Source organism: Vigna angularis, chromosome 3 (assembly GCF_016808095.1).
Source record: "Vigna angularis cultivar LongXiaoDou No.4 chromosome 3, ASM1680809v1, whole genome shotgun sequence".
In the NCBI taxonomy this organism is placed as follows: domain Eukaryota; kingdom Viridiplantae; phylum Streptophyta; class Magnoliopsida; order Fabales; family Fabaceae; genus Vigna; species Vigna angularis.
In genome coordinates this window covers 12,788,260-12,813,069 of record NC_068972.1, presented here as the reverse complement: position 1 = coordinate 12,813,069, position 24,810 = coordinate 12,788,260, and the positions used below count along the sequence as shown (strand labels likewise).

General features: G+C 34.2%; 2 protein-coding genes across 8 annotated transcripts; both read left to right on the top strand.

Moving 5' to 3' along the window:
* Positions 1 to 1,785: 1,785 nt before the first annotated feature.
* On the top strand, positions 1,786 to 20,130 carry LOC108326078 (putative ion channel POLLUX-like 2). 6 transcript variants are annotated; one of them, XM_017559341.2, is made up of 24 exons: positions 1,786 to 1,997; positions 2,159 to 2,310; positions 3,936 to 4,057; positions 4,605 to 4,891; positions 5,763 to 5,834; positions 5,969 to 6,044; positions 6,154 to 6,252; positions 6,328 to 6,482; positions 6,572 to 6,676; positions 7,606 to 7,692; positions 9,056 to 9,140; positions 9,209 to 9,356; positions 10,243 to 10,319; positions 10,404 to 10,484; positions 16,706 to 16,885; positions 16,987 to 17,100; positions 18,389 to 18,484; positions 18,577 to 18,700; positions 18,767 to 18,843; positions 18,956 to 19,003; positions 19,084 to 19,153; positions 19,234 to 19,307; positions 19,647 to 19,757; positions 19,841 to 20,130. In XM_017559341.2, exons 1-24 carry the CDS (start codon positions 1,912 to 1,914, stop codon positions 19,940 to 19,942), a joined length of 2,628 nt encoding a protein of 875 aa, XP_017414830.1. In that variant the 5' UTR covers positions 1,786 to 1,911; the 3' UTR covers positions 19,943 to 20,130. The 6 variants fall into 6 exon arrangements, with proteins under 6 accessions (XP_017414830.1, XP_017414832.1, XP_017414829.1 ...); XM_017559340.2 differs by having other exon boundaries at positions 1,787 to 1,997; positions 4,602 to 4,891; XM_017559342.2 differs by having other exon boundaries at positions 1,789 to 1,997; positions 2,159 to 2,235; positions 4,602 to 4,891.
* Positions 20,131 to 21,095: 965 nt separating this feature from the next.
* Positions 21,096 to 24,564, top strand: LOC108324069 (rRNA-processing protein EFG1). 2 transcript variants are annotated; one of them, XM_017556869.2, is made up of 7 exons: positions 21,096 to 21,335; positions 21,412 to 21,675; positions 21,782 to 21,920; positions 22,138 to 22,252; positions 22,457 to 22,520; positions 22,633 to 22,899; positions 24,204 to 24,564. In XM_017556869.2, exons 1-7 carry the CDS (start codon positions 21,195 to 21,197, stop codon positions 24,207 to 24,209), a joined length of 996 nt encoding a protein of 331 aa, XP_017412358.1. In that variant the 5' UTR covers positions 21,096 to 21,194; the 3' UTR covers positions 24,210 to 24,564. The 2 variants fall into 2 exon arrangements, with proteins under 2 accessions (XP_017412358.1, XP_017412359.1); XM_017556870.2 differs by having other exon boundaries at positions 21,103 to 21,335; positions 22,639 to 22,899.
* Positions 24,565 to 24,810: the final 246 nt, after the last annotated feature.

Genomic DNA, 24,810 nt, shown 5'->3' with positions numbered 1-24,810 from the left:
TTTCAATACAATATATTGTTATTCATGTTTTTGCATTACTCGTTACATAAAAAAAGCACTAACAACATCAATTAAATATCAATGTAATATATATTTGTATTTTTTAATATTTTAAATATTAAGGAAATGCGATGCTTTGGAATCGCAAGCCAGACGTGTGAAGCATTTAGACGAGGAGATAGTGTAGTGGTTAGTGTTGACTATGCAAAGCGCATTTGGTGGTGGTGGTAAAAGCACACCAACGCGAACAACAAGCTGAAAAGCACACCAAAACGTGGATGTGCCCACAAAAGTGTAGATGGTAGGGTCGAACATGACCACTGAAATTCAAAAATCCTATTATATATTTTTTATAAAAACATTTTTGTCACCAATATTCATTTGCAAGTTGTTTTGGGTGTAAAGTCTAATACATTTACTTAAACAATTTTCTTTTCATTTATTCTATGCTATCTTCTTTGTGTTTGGTTATATTATTATTTGTCACTCCTTTCTTGCTAGATGATTGAATTATCAGCTCACAACGACTTGATCTTTTTATATTTTATCCATCTGATCTCTTCTCTTAATCTATCTAATTGTCTATAACTTCCTCCAACGTAACATTGTTTGTCAAGTTCCTAATTATTATCATGTGGGTTTTGTTAAATTTTTTTAATTTATCAATATCTTCTTTAAATCTTTTTAGATCTCCATAATAATTAAATATATCTTAAAAATATTGAATTATTAAAAAATAAATGAAGAAAATTACATTATCAGAAAAAAAGACTGTAACAACATAAAATACCAAAGCAAAGCTTAATTATAGTTCTATATAAAAGAAATTTTAAAAAAATATCTTAGGGAAAGCTTATAAACCCTCATAAGACCTAATTTCTACCTTTCTTTCATCATTCACATTTTATGTTTTCTTTTTCTTTTTTTTATTTCTACCTTTAATAAAATATTAACATGTTAACGAATAATCTTATTTTGAAAAAAATAGTGGAATCAATATATTATTATTATTATTATTTTTATCCTTTTCAATTTTATTTCTTTTTGTTATCATTATTTTGTCATTTAATTTTTTATTTATCTTTATTTTGTTTGATTAATCTATTGAATGATTTTTACATGAACTAATTTGTTAGGAATGAATTATGTATTCATTGTGAAAAGATTTGTGGATGACTTTAATCTTAGGAATAACAATTTATTATTGTTCAAGTTAATATAATTTAGTAGTATTAAGTTGATCACCTCAGCAACATTATCATTCCAATTTACTAAAATCAACTTAAGTTGGATTAGTAAAACAATTAATACAATAATAAATGAATAGTAAAAAAATTCTAACAACAATACTTTTGACTTAGTTTTTTTTAAATACTTTTGATTAATTAATTTTCTCTATGTGAGAACAATTAGTCTTATTATTATCGGTAAATAGAGTACATAAACAAATACATATTAAATATATAAGAAGATATTATATTCAAATTTGTTTGTTAGAAAATACAGCTATTGAGTTTGGAATGAGTTGTTACATAAATAACACCAAAGGAATCAGGACGCAGGACCATCACTAAGTTAAGTATGTCCAAATCCTGAAAGGGATTGCTCGTGTTTGTAGTCACAAGTTTTTGTTATTTTGTGAGGTAGTTGTTTTCAATTCGTTTAATTGCATGATGTTTTAATTTTGGTACTGCGCTACTTTACTACCCCACTTCCTATTAATGCACACTTTCCTCCTCCTTTTCTTTTCGTGTCAGATTTTCTTCATATATTATTAATTAAATAATTAATTATTACATAGTATTTCACTCCCTCAGTTCTTTCTTCCTTTTACTAACTATCCGACGTTCAACGTTTTCCTCTGTTCGTTTTGTCAGACCCTTTTGATCTCTCCCAGTGGAACAGGAAACAATGCTTCTCCTTCACCTGCAAAGCTGCCAGCCATGGATTTTACCACCAACTTACACCCAGCTCTCTTCAATCACTTGCAATTCCAGGCACACCCTTATGTTCTCTCTTTCTCTCCATACACACCATAGATATCTAAATATGGATTTGCATGTCCTCTAAGTAGATTACCTTAGAATTGGTCATATGGGTTTTAGATGAGTGTGTTATACGGAGAGTTTTCTGTTTAATTGCTTGTGATGCTTCACAGGAGGTATATGCCCTGTCACTTCAGCTGGATCAAATCCTCAGCATTACACATGCGTGGTCCTAGAGCGCTCGCTGGAGGTGAGCCTCGTGAATCAACTGCTGCTTTATTGAGTGTACAAGATCTTAAACTTATCAATGTTAAGTTTCTGCAGGGTAAGATGTTATTGACTTGTTTGCCGTTAAACTGAATGGAGGTTTATGTTCCTACTTAAAATTGTCGTTTGTGGCACTAAATTTCACTCAAACACAAAGCTCTAGTTCAATTTTGTATATCTAAATTGGCCTAATTCATTTTTCCTAATCATTTCTGTCACTTTACGAGTTACGGCTTTGTCTCAAACTTGTAACTTAGTGTTTGACTTGGTATTATGTTACTCATTTCCTAATCATTGGTATTTCTTGTAAATGGCTGATGAGATTCTTTCTTTCACTTTCTTTAACCCTGTTCTGCTTCTGGGGTCGGCTTTTAACTCGCTAACCTGCCGCTACACATAGTTTTCTTCCTCTGCTCTTCTCTTCTTTTGTCAACAAATATTTATATAGAACCTTTAGTTCCATGAGTACAGATTTTTTTTGACAACTGATAGTTGTGATATTCGTAATTTCATATTTCATTTAGGAGGATGGCTTCAGCTTTCCAGTGTTTTCAAACATTTAGGACTAAAAAGACATTAATTGTCATCATGTGAAGTAGATAAAATGTCATGTGATTTAAAGGGATATAGAGTCAAGTCTAATAATTGAATAGCATAGGATAGAGTCAAATCTAATATTGAAAACCGTAGGATAGAGTTAAGTCTAATATTTGTATGCCATAGGACAGAACCAAGTCAAATTATTGAATTTAGTCTGAAGCAGAGGTAGTACTTTATTACTTTTCTTCTTACGTGCTTCTTATTCGACCTCTATTTTTTTGTGAAGGCTTTTGCATGTGATTTGATAAGTTAGTTACTTGTTCTGTGCTAGTTCTGATGTATTGCACTGTTCTCTTCTCATGTTTGTGAAACTATAAAACAAGTGATCCAACTGGGGTCACAATTCTTAAATTCTTTAAATCTGTTAAATCGTGTAGTCGTACTTCCATCTCTTATTTTTATTCTATCAATGGTTTCAATTGAGTCGTCAACTATGTTGTACTTTAAGCTTTAGTTGTTGCGGTTGTTTGTCCGTTTATGATGAGACACACATGTTTTTGCTGTTTTCACTGATATTGAAATCTCCTGTTTGAGCCTTTATCGTTTTTCTTACAATGCTAGCTTCATAAAAAAGAAAGGAGATCACTTCCACTTGCTTTCAGATTGGGCTCATGATATATACATCACACACCAAGAAACTCATGCAAGTATGAAAAGATTAGTGATTCACATTGCCAATACCATAAACCTTCGTTTCCATCATATATTGGGCTATATTTATTTATTTTTTGTGTGTAGATCTTAGTGGATTTTTCAAGATGGTTATGGATTGATCTCTATCTACTTTTTTACAAGTTTAAATTGTTTTTTCTAGAATGTTCTTACCATGAGTTTCAACACTGTCTTAGTGGAGTTTTTTTTATTTTTTTTATCTCTAATAAGCTATGTTTATTTTTTAACCCTTCTTTTCTTTTGGGAGAACTTAGTTTTGTTGATTCATATTTAGATATTTTCCTTTTCATCATCCATCTTTCTGTTTCCTGTGATCTATTCTCTTTTTTGTTTGATTTGAAAAAAATTGTGGATTAATTTTGTTGGCTGTTCTTACCTAGAACTAAAGGTGAAAGGATGAAATCCATGTAGGGAGACGGGAGGTTAATTCTCACAGGTTAGAAGTTAAGTCAAGTTCGAACACTTACAAACATGTCCCAGAAAATTTGGGCACCGAGTTTTTTTGGATGAAGAAAAATAATAGAAGTTCTCAGGTGAGAAATTTATGATAAAACTTGGAAAATGGTATGAATTTATTATAGTAACTGTGTTATTTTCATTTGATATAGTGCACGTTCTTCCTTCTGTTTATGTTTCATATCTACCTTTTTCAATTTTCTTTTCAAACATGTAGTTCAAGGTTGTATTTGATGATGAATGTTATTTATTGCTAAAGTGTAAAATATTACTGCATTTTCTCCCTTTCCTTATTTTGAAGCATGTTGTGCACAAGAACAGCTATAATTTAGTCACTAAAAGTCCTTTACATTATTCCTGTCAATAATGTTTGATAGTGGGGTAAGTAAAATCAATGATAGTGATATTGGCTAAAAGAAAATCCTTGTATTCCATGAATCACTGTTTCTTTGTGCAACTAAGGATTTTTGAAATATGTTTTCTACAGATTATTTGCTAAGTCAATATCATGGTTGTATCATGCTCAATTATGTTGGATAAATTGATGTATTATTGGATTTGTCTTGCTAGACTTTGCAGCACTTAGTGCTAACTAAATCTCTCAAAATACAATATGTGCAGCAGGGTCAACAGGCTGGAAGCATGGTACAATTTATGTCTTTTTACATCATACTGAGATTGACCCATAAGCAGTTGTGTGATCTGGTGATAAAAGCTGGCCGGGCACTTCTTCCATACTTGTGTCAGACTCATATCGCAACAAGCTTGCCTCTTGCTTGTGTTTCTAATGCCTTGAATAAACCTAAGCCTCTTAATTTAGATGTGTCCTTGCCTTCTTTTCATGATATTAGATGGAGCTTAGCACGGATGTTATACTTATTTAACATCCAGCTTGAGCGAAATGTTGCCACGTAAGTCAATCATTTCATATATTTGTCTTTTGAATTTTTTCTGTTTACTGGTTAATAAATTTAATGCTCCTCACTTTATTAAAGCCTATTACTAGCATTGATTACATATTTTGGTGTGTTTGGGTATAAGATGATTATACACATACATACACATGTATAGCAGCAATAATATGTTATGACATGGTTATGAGGCAAATGATTTGTTATATATGTCATCTTGCAAATGATTGGCATTAGTGTGCACTTTTAGTGCATTGTCTTGCTAAAATGGTTTATTTTTCACCAAGTAACTAATGCTATAATGTTCACAAATTTACTCTAAACAGAATCCAACTTTCTTTGTTAAAGCTTTTGGGATTTACGGTCATCTATTCTTGAATTAATTGTTAATCTGGTGGATCTGAAATTGCTAGTTTACTTTATATTATAAGAAAGTTTGTTAGCAGCTTATGGTAAAACTATTGAGCTCCTAGGGAAGAAAACTGGATTATTCTCGAGGAACATGACTATTTTTCAGGGATTTAGTGCATATGGTTAGGGATGGAGAGGAACACAAAAGTGTTGCAGGAACCATCCATTCTTCAAAAATAGCTCTGGGTAGGAAATTTTGCATTGCTTCCTTGGGTACTTTGCTTTCGAGCACCTGCATTACTTTATTGCAGCAATTCCAAAGGACTAAGGAGGTTACTTATTTGTGGCCAAGAAGGCTAATTGAAAATTTTCTGAACACTTTCTAGAGTATGTAAAATGAGCGGCTTCATTCTATGAATGGAGCTAGTGGGTCTTGTTTATGTTACCAACTACTAGTTATTTAAAAAAAAACTAATGATTTATACATACTTGTTTGAAACAATCGTATGGACTCTTTCAGGTTCCTTGTGGTGCTCCTAGTGGCATGCTTCTCATTTGTTATTGTTGGTGGTGTTATGTTCTTCAAGTTAAGGTAATCATAGTTAGGTCACTGTTTTAAGAGTGTTCTGACTTCCAAGTTCAATTTTTATTTCTCTCCTTTGCCAACAACTATTATCTGTTGTTCTTATCTATATTTGTTAATCTAGATCATTTTAAATTATCCAGGGGCAATAAAAATTCTCTGGAAGATTGTCTCTGGGAAGCCTGGGCATGTCTGTGTTCATCATCTACTCATTTAAAAGTATGTTGGTTTTGTTGTGGACTTTATAATCTGGGTTTTTATTCATCCCTTTTACATTGTTTATAAGAATTTACCGTGTAACACAATCATACTTTTTGTTGATCTACAGCAATCAACACGTGTTGAGCGTGTTGTTGGTTTACTTCTAGCAATATGGGGCATATTGTTTTACTCTCGACTTCTAAGTACGATGACTGAACAATTTAGGGTAAATTCTGAAGCATTAAGCATTCATTAAGCAATATTTTCTTTGTGTGCTATTAATTTTCAGTCATCTTAACAGAGTAATATGCAAAAGCTCAGGGAGGGTGCCCAAATGCAAGTTCTGGAGACTGATCATATCATTATCTGTGGGATGAATAGTCATCTTCCCTTCATATTAAAGCAGTTAAATAAGTATCATGAGTTTGCTGTTCGCTTAGGCACAGCTACTGCTAGGTAAATGGTTCAGACAAGGTAGTTGTCATTGCCTTTAACTTGTGTCCTCATTGCTGGCTTCTGCAATATGGTGTTTCATCTCTGTGCAGGAGGCAGAGAATCCTTCTTATGTCTGATCTTCCAAGAAAACAGATTGATAGGATAGCTGACAATATTGCAAAAGATTTAAATCATATTGATGTCCTTAGCAAGAGGTATCAATGCTGGGTAATTTCCTATTTTAATCATGGAAAGACCTTTTTGTAGAATTATTATTTGTTTCTACTCTTAAGCCAGCCACGACTTTTCTGCTCCATTTGATTGATTTTGGTAAATGTTCCTTTTAGAGAATGTAAAATAGAGTTGGAAAGTGAGTGCCTTAAGATTATAAGATTATTATTTGTGTTTAGTTCCATTTTATTATGAGAGCAACTTAGTTCCTTTAGCTTCAATTTTCAATTATAGAAGTCAGGTCATCGACACAATAATATTTAGCCCTGCACTTCCACTGATATCTGACTGAGAGATTAGAGCAACAAAAAGAAACTATTAACATTATTATATCTCATCACCACAGTAAGAGTAAGATGTACCCTAGAAAATCCAAGCAGTCTGCTATAATCATATACACCACAGAAACACTGCACCATCATGGAACTTTCCTTTTTCTGGCCCTTCCAAGCCTTTCAAAGTTAATAAGAATTAATGACTGCACTAAACAATTCATTGGACACTTCACAAACCAACATTTAGAAAAGCTCTCAATTTTTCCCACACTTGGTTACAGAACTACGTAAATTTGCAAGTGTTTATTACTGTTGTGTAAAAGCAAAAGTCATGAGTCATTCTCGTATGTTGAATTGATTTGAAACTTATTTTCTTTCATGTCTCAAATGTTTATTAGACTTAACATAATGGTTAAATTTTACTAGAATAATATGGTTTGTAGACCACATTTCTAGAACAGTGCCCAAAGATATACTACAGAAACTTTAATTATTTAGACCCCTAACTTCCTAAATAACTAACTAATGGCAAATAAAGCACAAAGGCTATATTTCGGGCTTTCTGAGTCTTGGATTGCTTCTTTTTCCTTCTCACATAAATTTTTTGAGGTCTAATTTGAATGTTTTGGGCTTTACAGTTGCAGTCTTAGTTTAACAAAATCATTTGAAAGAGCAGCAGCCAACAAGGCACGTGCAATAATTATACTGCCAACAAAAGGGGATCGGTAAGAGTTGATCTACTTAGCTTGTTATCGTTAGGTGGTTATAGAGCAGCTTAAATTGAAATCAGTAGACTTTTTTCCACGAATTTATTATTGAAAAGCATTCGGGTAGATATTGATGATAGAGAAAATTGCTATTTTGTAATTTTACTATAATTATCTTAGGAATAGTGGTTACTGGTTTTGAATTTTAATTATTAGTGATTGCTAAAGTTATTATAGGGGAAAGGGTGAGAAAGATCCGAGGGAGAGAGAGAGACATCTGGAAGAGGGAATAATAGCTAATTTGAATGATTAGGCACTATGGGTATGTCTTTCTTTATGCAAAGCTAGAGTCACTAGTTATTATATGCCCAGCACATGTCCTGATGAATCAGAGACTAATTTGAACACTTCTTCTCAAGCTAGATCACAAATGTTGGTCAAGCACTGCTTGTTACATCTAAACTAATTCTAATTCCAGAGCAAGACTTTGTAAACAAAATTTTCAGTTGCTTGATTACTAGATATGCTTAGCAGCCTGATTATCACTGCATAATTACACTAGTAAGGTGTTTGGCAGAAAATGAATCAACATCAGCTCACAAGTTGTTTTTGCCAAAGTATGATATTCAGCTTCAGCACTGTACCGAGTACTGATTATTTTGGTGCATAGGATATGTTATTAGAGTTAGAGCTTTTGATTGGGTTGTCTATGGTGAATATGTATGGCTTCTAAAAGTCACTGGGAAAATAGTGTCTAACCTGTCAAATTACTCAAATTTTCCTTAAACCTCCTGTATTTCTTTGGGTCACTAAGTTCTGTCTTATTATCTACTGTAAATTTCACGTGGTTTTGTTGGTATCTCACAAACTATGTTTATCAAACCATTTCAACAATGTGACATAAGCATGTTATTTCTTCTTCATCTTCAGCTACAGATACAAATTTTGTTGAGGAGTTTGTCCAAGGATTTAATGACTTTAATCAATGAGAAAATATTGAGAATTGAACAGTTTGTAAATTTGTTTTGTTAGATAGTTATATTAAGAGTGTTTTACTTATTTACCTAGACTTGTACTAACTGCAAGACACTACTCACATTAATATCAAGTTATGCATCCTGCTTATGGCAATTCTATTCCCCTTTCTAATGTCCACACTTTTCTTCAAATGGATAAACTGGTTAACATTTGTTGTTGTTGAGCTTTTTCTCTGACTTTTCATCTATTCCATGCAGACAAATTACAAGCCACACAAAGTTCATTTGTTCATATAGATGGCACCATATTAGTAGACTAACTACTTTTTAATTAATTTGGCTTTTGTCATGTGCTGAATTTCACTTCAACGAAGCTAATGGATTTCATATTGTTTGTATGTTAGGTACGAAATTGACACAGATGCATTTCTTTCTGTTTTAGCCCTTCAACCAATTCCAAACATGGATTCTATCCCCACTATAGTTGAGGTTTGTTACTTACGAGCAGCTTTGTGTGAAACTAAAAGAGCAGAAAATTTATTAATTAATGAATGTAGGTTTCAAGTTCCAGGACATGTGAGTTGATGAAGTCAATCTCAGCATTGAAAGTAGAGCCAGTAGAAAATGTTGCATCCAAACTATTTGTTCAATGCTCTCGGCAGAAGGGACTTATAAAGATCTACAGGCACTTGCTAAATTATCGAAGTACTGCAATTATGCTCTGTACATTTCATGCATGTCATGTTCATACAGATTGCTTATTTCCCTATTTCTTTAATGTTTCTTTTGTATTTGTTTTATGTTCTGCCAAAATAATTCAGAATAAATTTTTGCATAACTTAAATTTTCTTTTGATAGTTTGTGAATTGCACCTAGCAGCTACCAAATTATACATTTAGCAGGTTTCTATACTTTAATTAGTTGTTATCAATGAAAATGAACTGGTGGAAAATTTCCTTAATTGTTGGTACCCTTATTCTGCCTAAATTGTGGTATCTTTGGGGATTGCTTTAATTGCGTTTCTGAAGGGATTTGTTTAGTCTAAAACTGCTTAGAGATATGACTTAAATAGAGTGTATAAATTTTAAGCGATTATCACCTTGTTTTCTGATTTTACGGAGTTAAGCTTTAAGCCCAAATTCTATGATGATGTTAGAGTCTATATTAGATCCATTGCAGGGCCACTCATATTGCTATTCCCCAGCTTCTTAGACGATATTCTAACATGAAGTGGTGTGTTAATTGTGGTTTCTTTGGGTACCTTAATTGCAGTCTCAAGGGGGGTGTTTACTAAGATATACGACTTAAATAGAGCTTATAAAGCTTGAACATCCCTTATTTTTTATAAGTTGGTTTTGAAAATTGATTTTGACTCTAGTTTCAAATTCTAAGATAATATGAACATATTAAAGTGTTTTTCATTTCTTTTATCCTCTAATTTGCTTTGGAGTTCCATTTCCTAGTTTACTTGGTATTACACAAAAGAAGACTGAGATATTTTCCTTAAATTTGAAAAATGGTTAAACCTTCTATGATATTTTTTCAGTTGATCTACATAATCTCAAATTCTAATTTTTAGTTCTACTTGCAGAAAATGTATTCAATCTTCGTAGCTTGCCTAACGTAGAAGGAATGACTTACAGGCAAATAAGACATAAATTTCAAGAAGTAATTATTTTATTCAAATCTATTTCTTATCTGAAGTAATTGCATTGTAGACTTTTAATGCTTTCTACCTTGATACTATTCCAGGTCGTTGTATGTGGTCTTTACCGGAGTGGGAAATTAAACTTTCACCCAAACGATGGTGAAATTCTGCAGAAAGCTGACAAAGTATGTAGACTTTTGGAGAATTAAGAGAAAGAAACTCTCTTTTTCATATTATTATCTTCACACTAAACACATACTTATACAATAATGAAAAACAGTAATCAACAATAAACAGTAAACAATAGGCTCCTACAGAGCCTATATCTAAAAACATATTACATTTCAACACTCCCCCTCAAGCTGGAGCATATAAGTCATATGCCCCAAGCTTGGAACATATAAATTGAATTCTAGGCCCCCTTAGAGATTTGGTCAACATGTCTCCGAGTTGTTCATTAGAATTGACAAATTCAGTAACCAGTTCCTTTGACAACAACTTCTCTCTAATAAAATGACAGTCAATTTCTATGTGTTTCGTCCTCTCATGAAACACAGGATTGGAGGAAATGTGTAGAGCTGCTTGATTGTCACAGTACAGTTTCATTTGCTCATTTTTACAAAACTTCAATTCTTGAAGAAGTTGTTTAATCCACACAAGTTCACATGTAGTCAGAGCCATAGATCGGTATTCAGCTTCAGCACTAGATCGAGCAACAACGTTTTGTTTCTTACTTTTCCAAGATACAAGGTTCCCACCAAGTAAAACACAATATCCTGTAGTAGATCTTCGATCAATTGGACTACCAGCCCAATCTGCATCACAATATCCTTCGATCCGAGTGTTTCCCTTGTTCTCATACAATAGTCCCTGTCCTGGACTTCCTTTTATGTATCTGAGAATGCGAAGTACTGCATTCCAATGATCAACATGTGGATTTTGCATAAATTGACTCACAACTCCAACTGGATAAGAAAGATCAGGTCTTGTTATGGTAAGATAAATGAGTTTTCCAACTAGTCTTCTATATCTCTCTGGGTCTGAGAAAGGTTCACCCTGATCTGTCATTAACTTTTGATTTGGGTCCATGGGATTGTCAATGGGCTTGCAATTTGTCAGACCTGTTTCCTCTAAAATGTCAAGAGCATATTTCCTTTGTGAAATAATGACACCTTCTTTTGACTGTGCCACTTCAATACCAAGAAAATATTTTAGACGACCCAGATCTTTAGTTTGAAAGTGATTGAACAGATGATTCTTTAACTGATTAATTCTAGTGATGTCATTCCCTGTAATAACAATATCATCAACATACACCATGAGATAAACACATTTGTCAGGAGAATAGTGACCATAAAACACTGAATGATCCGCCTCACAACGTTTCAGTCCAAATTTTTGCACCACCTGACTAAATTTACCAAACCAAGCTCGAGGTGATTGCTTTAAGCCATAAAGGGAACGACGCAACTTACAAACTAATCCAGACTCCCCCTGAGCAACAAATCCAGGAGGTTGCTCCATGTATATCTCCTCTTCCAGATCACCATGAAGGAAGGCATTTTTAATGTCTAACTGATAAAGAGGCCAATGACGAATGGCAGCCATAGCAAGAAAAATACGAACGGTACTGGTTTTAGCCACAGGAGAAAAAGTATCACAATAGTCTTGGCCATAAACTTGAGTATAGCCCTTAGCTACCAGTCGAGCTTTAAGGCGATCAATTTTACCAGTAGGACCAACTTTAACAGTATAAATCCATCTACAACCAACAGGCTTCTTATCAGGAGGAAGAGGGACAAGATCCCAAGTGCCATTGTGTTCAAGTGCCTTCATCTCATCAACCATGGCTTGTCGCCATCCAGAATGAACAAGTGCCTCATGAATATTATTAGGAACCTTAGTCGATGATAATGAGGAAACAAAGGAGAAATATGTAGGAGACAAGTTATGATAACTCACAAAATTATAAATAGGATATGGATTGCGAGTAGAACGAATACCTTTACGGAGGGCAATGGGCCAGTTATCATCTGAATCAGTAGAAGGTGAAGATGATGAAGGATCCATGGTCTGAGGATCTGATGCAGAAGGATCTGAGTCTCGAGGATCGTCAGTGTTAGGAGTTCGAGATTGGGTTCGACGTTGATATGTGATAAGAGGTGGAGGAACAATGTTATTTGGATTTTGATTTTGAGGTACTGAATCAGGAATAATTAGAGGATCACATGTTGGTAAAGGAAACATTTGTTGAACAGAGGAACGATCCTCCATGGAGGAAGAAAAAAAAGGTGTATCCTCAAAGAATGTGACATCAGCTGACATATAATATCTCTTTGTGGAGGGAGAATAACATTTATACCCTTTCTGAAGACGAGAGTATCCTAAGAAAACACACTTGATAGCTTTTGCTGAGAGCTTATCAAGACCTGGAGAAACATTATGAACAAAACACATACACCCAAATACACGTGGGGAAACATGGTATAAAGTGTCGTTGGGAAAAATGACAGAGTGAGGAATTTTATTATTAAGAGAGGAAGAAGGCATCCTATTGATAAGAAAACAGGCAGTGAGGACTGCATCGCCCCAATGATGTACAGGAACATTAGTATTCAACATTAAGGAACGTGCAGTTTCAATGAGATGTCTATTCTTTCTTTCTGCAATGCCATTTTGTTGTGGAGTGTGAGGACAGGTTGACTGGTGTAAAATTCCTTGGGAAGATAAGAATGAAGAAAATGCTAGAGAGAAGTATTCCTTAGCATTATCACTTCGAAGAATTTTAATTGTCTTCCCAAATTGGTTCTTAATTTCAATAAAAAAGGACTTGAATATGGACAAAAGTTCAGATCTCTCTTTCATTAAATAAACCCAAGTACATCGAGAGAATTCATCAATAAAGGTTACAAAATAATTAAAACCAAATGAAGTAACACGACTTGGTCCCCAAATATCTGAATGAATTATTGAGAAAGGAAAATCACACTGTGTCTCAGATCTTTTAGGATAGGAAGATCTAACATGTTTTCCTAATTGACAAGATTCACAATCTAAGACTTGGATGTTTTTGAGACTTGGAACCATCATCTTCAACTTGAACAAACTTGGATGGCCTAGACGATCATGCAGAAGTTTGGGGGATGAAGTGGTAAAGCAGGAAACTGAGGAATGAGGTTTTAAGAAATAAAGTCCTTGAGACTCATGTCCTTCTCCAATCAGACGACCTGTCCCATGTTCCTGTATAACAAAAGAATTGGCCGTAAAGGTTATGGAACAATTTAAGGTACGAGTCAACTGACTCAAAGAGATTAAATTGTATGGACAATTGGGAACATATAACACAGAATTTAAACTTAGTGAAGGAGATAAGGAAACTGTTCCAATTCCCTGAGATTTCACTTTTGATCCATTGGCAACGGTAATGAGATGAGGAATTCTTGGAGAAGACAATGAAGAAAATGAAGGAATGTTACCAGAGATATGGTCTGAGGCACCTGAGTCCAGAATCCATGGATTATGACCTTCCACAGATTGAGATAGGCTGGCTGTAGGCACACTAGTCATGACAGAGGATTGGCCAGGATTAGACGGTTTTCCAGATTTGTAACGTAAAAATTCTTCATATTCTTCATTTGAAATTCTGGATTCTAGATCACCAGATTTAGACACATGAGCAACTTTGTCTGGATATCCATGTAGAACATAACATTTGTCTCGAGTATGGCCTAGTTTCTTACAGTATGTGCATTGAGGAGGAGGACGTATGCTACGACCACCACGTCCTCGGTTGCTTCTGCCTCCTCCTCTTCCTTGTGGCACTCCTTTTCCTTGTGGCATTATCATAGCTGATGTTCCAATAACATCGATTGAATTCTCATCTTTCACCAATGGAGGTACTCGAAGAAGTCGAGTAACCAAACCATCCATTGAAGGGATTTGATCACCAGCTAAAACTTGATCACGTACATGATCATAATCGGAGTGTAAGCTTCTCAGAATTAGGACCATGTAAAACTTGTCAAGCTTTTTATTGATCCCTTCTAATGAATCAGCTACAAAGAAGTTCTTTAATTCTTCTACAGCAGCCCGAGCCTTTGCTATATGAGAAACCATGTCATGGTTGACTTGTTTTAGAGAAGCTACTCTTTGGGTTGCATCAAAAAGACGTTGTACATCATTTGCAAAAATATCTTCTGCCCTCTTCCAGAATGATGAACATGTTTTATAGGGTCTCAAGATATCTAAAACCTCTTGCTCCACTGACTGCCACAAAATTGCGCATAACTGAAAATCCAATTTTTGCCATTGAGATTTTTCTTCATCTGGAACCATAGAGATATCTTGTTCTAGATGATCATGGTGTCCTTGACCAAGAAACCATAATTCCACTGCAGAAGACCAAGATAAATAATTTTTCCAGTTGAGTTTTGCAGATGTAATGATAGGAGTTGCAGATAGAGAGGAATTAATTGCAGTAGATGCCATTACAGATCGGAAAATGAACCAGACTTGGAGAGATATTCAACTATTGGGAGAGAGAAAACCCTAGGTATCAATTACACCCACTGAAACAGGGAAGTAAGATCAGATATAGGCTCAGGAGAGTGAGGCGAGCGGAACCCTAGATGCGCGGTGAAATTCCGACCAGCGTAGGGCGGCGCGTGAACAGTACGCGCGCGAGATCTGGCGGGCTGCGGCGGCGCGTGGCAGCGCGTGAGGGCTTTGCAGGGACGGCGACCACCAGGGTTGGGTCGCGCTCACGGAGGCGCACAAAACCCCTAAATTTTCCTGAGAAAATGGGGTACCGGCGGCGGCGACGGCGAAAACGGCGGCGACGGCGGCGGCTGGTGGTTGATGGCGTCTACAGAAGAGAGCCCCGGTGCTTGGCTCTTGATACCATTTTGGAGAATTAAGAGAAAGAAACTCTCTTTTTCATATTATTATCTTCACACTAAACACATACTTATACAATAATGAAAAACAGTAATCAACAATAAACAGTAAACAATAGGCTCCTACAGAGCCTATATCTAAAAACATATTACATTTTAACATAGACTAATACATAACTTAGTCTAATTCTTCTTTATATGACTAGTGGAAACACATGTGCCTGTCTTCATGTGTATCCACTTTTCTATTATGATAATAAAAAATAGAAAATTAGTTCTTATCATAATTATTAAAATAGAAAAACATTATTAGATTTTAAAAGAAATATGTTCTTAAGAAGTAGTTATGAAATAAATAATTTTTATAATTTTATCATAGATAGTTTTTTATTACAAGTAGTTAATTGAGTTTTAAAAAAAATAGTTATAAACCCTCAAGGGTAAAATAATAAAATGAGATATATTGATAAGGGTAAAATTGGTAATAAATTTTGTACACTAAAAATGGTGGTTATAAAATTGTTACAAAGAGAATCCTCTTTATTAATATGTATAGATGCAGAGATATATAGAGATATATAGATATGTATAGATGTATAGATATCTTTCCGTTTTACCTTTTTGGAATGAAATTTATGAGAGTTTCTTGGTTAATGGTCCATTTGTTATTAAAGCTTAAATGTGACTCTGATACTTTTCTGAAACTACTAAGTTTAATTATGAGAAAACAATAAGCAAATTATTTCTCTTAAAAACATTATGCAAGAATTATAACTACTTTTAAACATATCCTTTCCCACTGCCACACTTTTGCTTTCTTCAAATAGAGCCTAGGCTGGCATTATTATTACAAATTAACTTTGTCTATTTATCTATTATAAATAAAGAGTGAGAGAGTGTTGAATCATTTACATGTTATGATTAAATTTGTCAAATTGGTCCGATCCAAATCGATCAATGTTTAAATTTCGAAACTAGAAGGAGCCAAATTCTAATTATGCCTAAATTATTCTATGCATGACAATTTAAACCATAGTCTGTCTTTGGGTTTTAGAAAAGTATTTTTGTGAGCTTCATGTCATATTTTACTATAACTTTTCTTTTTTCAGTATATTAAGGACGTGTAAAAGTAAAAATAAACGAGCTTATCATAAATTTATTTTACTTAAATCTTCATTGATTTATGTTGCATCTTAATTCACTAGATTCTTGTAGGTCCAATTGGAATAGTAATCTATATTGATTTCCTGGGCAAGGATGTGTGTTACAAATACTATTTTCAAACTTAGCTGTTGCTTACCCGAAATACTGAGTGGGAATCAGGGAAGGGGATAGGGAGGAGAGACTGTGTATGGGAGAAATTGACAATGGTGGAATCAAACCTGATCACTGCCGGAGGCCGTCCAGTCCACTAACAGGACAATGACATGTTGAATAAATTTTATTTTACGTTAGTCAACTGTGAGAGTTTACAAGAATACGTTTTGATACTGCTTACCTTTCCTTTTTAGGTATTGTTTATTGGATCCCTTCAGAGTGCTAAAAATCCAGAAGTAACCCTAAATGGGAAAGAAGGAACACATGTAATTCATAATGAACACATACCTGAAAAGGATGTGGAACATGCCGTCAAAATGAGTAAAGTTAGGCTTGCTAATATTGTAAAACGTCCTACTAGATCAGGTTCCAAGGTATGGCACTTCCACTTCTCTGTTAGTATACATGTTTTGATTGAGCACGATACCTTGTGTTCTATTTGAAATGTTAACCTTTATTGGTTATAATCATGTAGGCATCAGAAGGGAATGTTGGCCCAAAAGAATGCATTCTTTTACTTGGATGGCGCCCGGATGCCCTAGAAATGATCCAAGAGTATGATAACTATCTTGGTCCTGGAAGTGTTTTGGTACGTCCTTGAATATCTGAGAATCTTTGTTGATATATACTTTTTTTTTTCTAATTGGGGAGAAAAATAAAATGTTCTTCCTCTTACCCCCACCCCCCCTCAAATAATAATAACAGTAATAATTAATGGCTAATCTCGATTGGGCCTGGAATGTTTTGGTAAGTTCCATATATTTGAATCTCTTACTCGGAGAAGAAAACTGAATACAAATCTATATTTCCAGTACAAGCTCTAATCCATATTGATAGGCTAAACTTATTTAAGGAAAAAAGAAAAATACAAAACATAAAATCTATCCTGATAATAACAAATATGATTTGAAATTTTGAATATATACCATGAATAGTCCATCCTAAATTAATGTCTATTTACAGCAACCTCTCAAGTTGGTGAATGAATCTCAATCATTCCCCACTTGCTAGTAAGTTCTTGTAACCTCACCATGGTTGGTGCCAATTTAGACCGTGTGATTCTAAGGTGGTGTTTGGCACATAGAACGGAATGGAACATTTTAATTTATTCTCTTCTATATTGCACCCTTTGGTAGAACTAAACAGTTGTATTTTCCAACCTTTGGTCCTGCTAATGTCCTGTTTAGGGGGAAAGAGAAAAACATTCATTGAATCAAGATGTATGTTTGCAAAGAAGAGAAGGCTATATATAATAATAGTAATGTACAAACAAACTGAACAATAAAGAAAAGAGAATAATTGGTTATATATAATATCTACTTATATTTTGATTCTAGTATGTCCTTTTCAAAAAACTATATAATATAACCCATGTAATATGTTCCAATCCCATTCTAACATATCTGCCAAATGCTGCATGTGTTGCACATTTATGTTGTGAATCAAGTTGGACTATCACTTTAAAGGATCTAAGCTGGTTTACTGCTACTATATTTATGTTAATCTAAAATCCATTATCCCTCCAAACTACATACTTGTGCTACTGATGTGTATTCATCTTGAGTTTGAATTACTATTGAATGTAGTGAAAAATTATGTATGAAATTAATCTCTTGTGTAAACAATACACATAGGCTACTTTATTTATAATAAAATATATGTAAGTGTAAACATCACCTTATATGTCAGTTTTGTAGAATTGAATTTGACTTAAAATTATCTTCTTAACAACTACCAGCAAAGTCATGACATTGTAGATGGTTTAGGGTGTAAGATACTGTTTGTGGTGTTATATTTAATTTTTCCTCTTTCTACATTATTTATGAATTCACTTGAAAGTTCAATACTTACCATTTCTGATTACAAATAATATGCAGGAAGTGTTATCAGACACACCATTAGATGACAGGATCACTAAGGCGTGCAACACCAGTGGTCATAACAAACTCAAGAATGTCCGAGTTTCTCACAGGGTATTTTCTTTTATAGTCAATTAATGTATTCAAACTTTTTTCAGGAAGGTGCTGTTTTTTATGAGATCTTTCACTTCTTTCAATTTTGGTAGATTGGAAATCCCATGGACTATGACACCTTAAAGGAAACCATTATGAATATTCAGAATTCTTTAAAGAATGAGGATCTTCCTTTATCAGTTGCTGTCATATCTGACAGAGAATGGCTTCTTGGAGGTAATTATGCGAAAAATCTTGTGACTGAAAATGGCCTTTGATTGACCAATGACTTTTTTTTTTCAGATCCATCTAAGGCAGACAAACTGTCTGCTTACTCTCTTCTCCTTGCTGAAAATATCTGCAACAAACTTGGAGTAAAGGTGATATTTTTACCTTCTATTTCTTGCGCTGAAAGCAAAAATTTATTTTGAAATATTAGTTATTCTTACAATATGGATAAAACATAGTTGGATTGAATTGGATGTTTTGCAGGTGCATAATCTAGTTGCGGAAATTGTTGATTCAAAACTGGGGAAACAAGTAATTCTTTTGTTTTGTTCAACCTTTCAAATTTTATATTGTGGTAACTTTTGATTGTGACATTATATGAAATGGTGCAGATTAGTAGAATCAAGCCATCAGTGACATACATTGCAGCAGAGGAAATAATGAGCCTTGTAACCGCACAAGGTCATTAATCTTTAATATCTTTTTGGTTTTGTTTGAATATATGTATCAATGTTAAATTTACTTTTCAAACTTGAAATCAGTGGCTGAGAACAGCGAACTAAATGATGTTTGGAAAGACGTATTAGATGCAGATGGAGACGAAATATATGTCAAGGTAAAATGTTTGTTCATCTTGTGATACTTCTTTTCTGTAAACATTCCCCCCAAGAAAGGTAAATGTGTGTGATTTTAGTGTCATGCTTTCTTTGAACTTTCCTTCCTTCATCTCTCGACATTCCTTTTGAAATAATGCAACTTACGAAATAAGTAAATGATATAAATTGATTTTGTCCCAGTTTGCTTACAGCATCAACCTTTGTGGTATGAGATAGACATTTTATTATAAAAGTTTCTGGCTTTTAAATTATAACATAAGCATCAACCCACTCCATAAAATACAAACAAAAACAATGCTGTTGTAGCAGTGCAGTTGACTCTTGCTTTTTCATTGCAGAATATTGGTCTATACATGAAAGAAGGAGAGAATCCATCATTTTCTGAGCTTTCTGAGAGAGCATATTTGAGGAGAGAAGTAGCCATAGGATATGTGAAGAACAAAAAGAATGTATGGCATCAATAGTACAAATTTAATTTTAGTATTTCATTTGAATATCAACATGGTACTCACAAAACCCTTTTCCATTTCAGGTTATCAACCCTGTTCCCAAGTCTGAATCTCTCTCTCTTGAAATGACTGACTCCTTGATAGTCATATCTGAACTTGAAGGAGAACAACCAGTTGTTTTGTAAAGCTGAATCATGTCAAGATTTTTTATTTTGAAAATTCTGATCCCCAAAATTTGGGGCCATTGATTTGATGATTGCACCCAGGTGATTGAATGCAAATCAGGATGATTCAATATTAATGTGTTCTAGGATTTGACTTTTAGTAACAAGTTCTAGGAATTTATTTATCTATTATCTACCAATTGTGTCAAGTCTTGCCGGTCACATTGTTCCTCTGCTGTTTGCCACTTTTTGTTTTTACATTTGGCCTCTTTAATATAAAACTCCCCCTCTTCTTTTCTTTTTTTAAATTATTTCTAGAGATTTTAAATGAATTTGTATTTAAATTAAAAATTAAATTATAGCTATTAAATGTTGTAACCAATTACAGGTTTAAAATCAACTATTTACTTTGTACTATCAAGGTATTGAAAGGATTATTAAAAGGATAATTTTCAAAGTTCAGGAATTTAAAAAGTAAATTTAAATATGTAGGAAAATATCTAAATCGGAGGGATAAACTTGTATTGAAGTCTAAATTTTATAATATTAAAAAAATATAGAATTATTGCTTTAATGTAGGTTTTGTTTAAGATGAATTTTCGTTTTTTTTAAAATGAAAACTGCTTTTAACTTTTTATTTGTAGTTTTTTGTTTAATTTTTAAACTTATTGTAAATTTTAATTTTTTAATTATAAAAGTTTGCTAAAATAATGTAAGACTTTTCACTGTAAGGAAAAACAAAAGGAAAAAATTAAAATTTTTATGAGCTCTTGTGTGATTAGTCTAAATTGGGTCATGCTTGAAATGGACGAAAAAAATCGATATTTAATTTGAAGTGTAATCTTATGTAATTGAGCCAATTCAAGTCAGATATATATGTTGAGAGAGGAAAAAAAAATCAATATCCAGTTGAAAATCTAGGATTATAAGTTTTTTGCAGCCTAAATTATTTTTTCATCTCTAGAAAGTAAGTTAAATTGGTTTAAAACCATTCAAACACAATTTATTTAATAGATTTGTCCTTAAAGTTATGTTTCAAAGAAAAAAGTAAGGAAACTCAATTTTAAATTCATTTAAATTTTTAATAAATTTTAATTAGTAATAACAACCAAAAATTTAATAGGTTGAAAAAGAAATATTAAATTTAAAAAAGGTTACAAATAATATTCAATCTCAAATTTCAGACCGAATCCCTCCAAGGGGTTTTGGGCGTTTAAGATAAGAGGCGAGCGAGAGTACAGAACAACAAAAACAACACACTCGGAAAAGAAAAATGGCTCACGGCGCTTATAGCAAGCGGCGCGTGAGTGCAACGCGCCGATCGAACTCGAAGCCTCTCGGTGTTGCCAAGAAACCCAAGCCCTCCGTTTCCCTCAAAAACCAGATTCGATCCTTAGAGCGTATGCTCCGAAAGGTAACCCTAACCCTATTCCTATCCCTATTTCATCTTGTCGATTCGTTTCTATTCATTCTCGGAATTGGTGAAGCAGAATCTGCCTCCCGAGGCGAGAGAAGCGCAAGAGCAAAAGTTAGAAGCACTGAAGAAGCAGCAAGAGATTCACACACGCCTCGCTGCGGAACGCAAGATTTTTTTACGTGACCGGAAGATCAAGTTCTTCGAGAGGAGGAAAATTGAAAGGCGAATCAGACGCCTCGAGAAACTGCTCCGTGCTTCTTCTTCATCTTCTTCTTCTTCTGCCCAACCTTACTCTGACCAGCTTTCCGCTCTAAAACAAGATCTTCAATATGTCATGGTTCGTGTTCCGCGCTCTTTTCTTTACTTTTTTTTTTCTTGCGTTGACATTACGACGAATATTGACCGAAAAAAGAATCTTATTCAAAATCAATTTCAATTTGCAGTACTTTCCAAAGAATGAAAAATATGTCCCCTTGTTTACCGGCGGTGATGATTCAGAGATAGTTGACAGGAGGAATGGGCTGCGCAAACAGATTGAAGATAGGTTGATTGCAGCTGCTGCAAGCGGCAAGGATTTAGAAGGTTCATTAATTGTGAATTTTTATAATACTGATTGTCATCAATTATGAATTTAGAATGTCGGTGCTCTTCAAGAGCTTGATTTTTGCTGTGTGAGACCTTGTTGATACGAGTTATCAATAAAATAAGGAAAACTAGGTTGAAGCTATGCTGTATACTTTTAAATATGCCACATTTGTGTTCGATCAAATGTCAACAAGATTTCGTGCTGCTGTAGCAGAGACTGGCAGTGAGGATGACGGTCTGTTGGATCTGAGTGATGATGATTTTTTCCTTGCTGGGAGTTCTAGTGATGAAGCAGATGCAGATGATGAATGGACAGACAAAAGTGCAAGGTCAGTGGAGGGGAGATGTTTTACTACTTTAGTAATCATATCAACGAGAATTTCATATATACACTGTGTGCATTACCTTTGATATGAAAACTCCTCATTTGTCCAGCATTGTGCCAGGGAATTTGGAACTAACGATTAAGATGCTGCTACCATGTTTTATCTTGATGAAGTCTACCGGTATTAAATTTTTTTTGTTGGTTGCAGAGAGCAGGCTTCTAGTGCTTCTGGGAAAGGTGTGTCTGGCATGTCCAGTGATGAAAAAAACCAGGTCTGTAGTAAGAGTAGCAATTTTGTCAGTTTTAATTTGCAATATTTCATACCATGAAATAGATAGTTACAGAATATTTTCAAATTTTGAATATCTCGCTCCTTTTTTATAGAGGCAGATTTCTGCTAGAGCTTTGATGCCTCCTCCTCGCCCTTCAAATATGAAATTGTCAAGGTTTGGGTCATCTTCTGGTCAACATTCATCCATACAGAGATCTGATATTTCCACATCGAGCAACTCGTCAAATAGCAAAAGCAGCTCAGACTTCAAAGTAAGGGGACCCTCGAGATCAGGGACAGGCCATGGAAGTAGTTTAAGCTCCAACTCTGATGCTCACAAGCCTCGGAGGAAGAGAAGACCTAAGAAGAAAAAGAAACAGGTTTATTACCTTTGCCTAGTCTTGAGTTTTATTAACCTTGGTCATTTATAGAAAATTAGCCTCCTATTCTATTGCTGATAGCTAGGTTTTGAAGCATCTTTACACACCCTCTTTAGTCTGTTCATGCCTATTTAGTTTCTTCCTTGCACATATTGAACACTAAATCTGTTCATGGTGGTCAATTATGGTGCTATCACACTGCCAATGCGAGTTGCACAGATCCCTCTCCCCAAATTCTGTTATGATGGAGTAGGCATGAATTACAGGAAATTGCAGTATTGCACCAATTTTGGGCGTAAAATTCTCACTTTGTTGATCTATCTGCTATATGTTCCTTTGACCAAAAATAATATCTCCGCCTCAGTTTTGAATTTCCAGCAGAAAACCCCTCCTAATTCTAGCTGCAGGGTGGTCTTCTGGCTCTGTGAGCCTCTTATGTGCGCCAGTGGTTTTGTGCTCGACTCCACTTATCCGATTATCTGCTTGGCATCATTTTTTGGCCTAGGATGACCTTTTTCTTTGGTCCCTAATTATCTGGCTGTATGAGCATTTTTTGGTCAGATAATTTTCAGAGTAACTGCAGGCTGCAACCCACGGATTTCACCCTCTCTTTATTCACACACACTATCAGAATGGTTTGTTTCTGACCATAGTTGTTCTCTGCTCCCTTATGTGTCGTAGGTCTGATTCCTAGAAATTCAGTTTTTGTGTTGTGTATGCCACAGCTCAATAATTTTGAGCCCATGATTTCATTCTTTTTCCCCTCATTAATTTCTACCTCTATTCCTTCCCTCTCCTTTTCTATGCTCCTTGACTTCTATTGTGGTTAACTAGTTAGTCTTGCTCTAGATTGATGGTGGTTGTTTGTATACATCATTTCTTTTTTATGATAAATGAGAATATGCCTTTAATTTTGATAGTTTTCATTCTTTGAACATTTATGTGTTGTATTCATTTATGTGTTGTATTCATAATCTTTAGAACAACTTTCATTCCACTGTGCCCATAGCATTTTCTTTTGGCTGCTGCTCTGTACTGTCTTAAGGTTGACTATCCTGTTTCTACCGGGAATACTCTTCAAATAAGTATAGGATAATAAAGTTATGCATCTTAGCGTCATTGTGTAGAAATGATGTCTTGTGCAAGTAGTTTCTTGATTATCAAATAATTATGCAATATTTACTTTCCTTTGTTTTCATCCTGTCTCTACATGTGCAAGTAGTTTTTTGATATCAAATAATTTTGCAATATTTACTTTCCTTTGTCTTCATTCTCTCTTTAATACGTAGTTTTTTTTTTTCCAGCTTTAGGTGCGGTAAGCATCACCATAAGCAATTGGATTTGTCATCACATTAATTCGTTGTCTTATCTGGTGGTGGGAGCCTGTTTCACACTGGTCAATATGATGATCATATATGTATTGACTTTGTTAGGTTAGATCAAGAATTGTTACTATAGATTGTCTTTTTCTGTGGGCTCTTCATATTTAACAATGGCTTACTGTAAATTATGTTGAACTTCTGATTTATCTGTGGGATAATATTTTACCTTTTCGGCTTACTGTCAAGTTGGCATACGGCAGAGATGGCACGAAACAAAATTGATTCGAGGATAATGATACTATGTTTTAGTTTAGGCTTAAAATACAATTTGTTTTTACTTGAATTCATGTAATTTTTTCCTTATGGTTTCGGATTTCAACTGTTCTGCAAAGTAATGAATCAAATAAATCTTTGACAGGGAGCACATTATTATTGTCATTTAAACTTTTATTACAAAACCAATGGCAGTGACTTAAAATTATATTTTTTAATATAGTATTATGAATTAAGTGAAATTTTTATTGGAATAATCGAATAAGTATGCCAACAGTCATGGTTTCAGGTTATGAATGTTTCTTGTGAAAGTTAT

Excerpts from the sequence above, each read along its gene's own strand:
- LOC108326078 (XM_017559340.2), top strand. The coding sequence starts at position 1,912 with ATGCTTCTCCTTCACCTGCAAAGCTGCCAGCCATGGATTTTACCACCA. Across the intron at positions 4,892-5,762 it reads CTTGAGCGAAATGTTGCCAC|GTTCCTTGTGGTGCTCCTAG; the intron begins GTAAGTCAATCA and ends GGACTCTTTCAG. Across the intron at positions 7,693-9,055 it reads CTGCCAACAAAAGGGGATCG|GTACGAAATTGACACAGATG; the intron begins GTAAGAGTTGAT and ends TTTGTATGTTAG.
- LOC108324069 (XM_017556869.2), top strand. The coding sequence starts at position 21,195 with ATGGCTCACGGCGCTTATAGCAAGCGGCGCGTGAGTGCAACGCGCCGA. Across the intron at positions 21,921-22,137 it reads AAGCGGCAAGGATTTAGAAG|AGACTGGCAGTGAGGATGAC; the intron begins GTTCATTAATTG and ends CTGCTGTAGCAG. Across the intron at positions 22,521-22,632 it reads CCAGTGATGAAAAAAACCAG|AGGCAGATTTCTGCTAGAGC; the intron begins GTCTGTAGTAAG and ends CCTTTTTTATAG.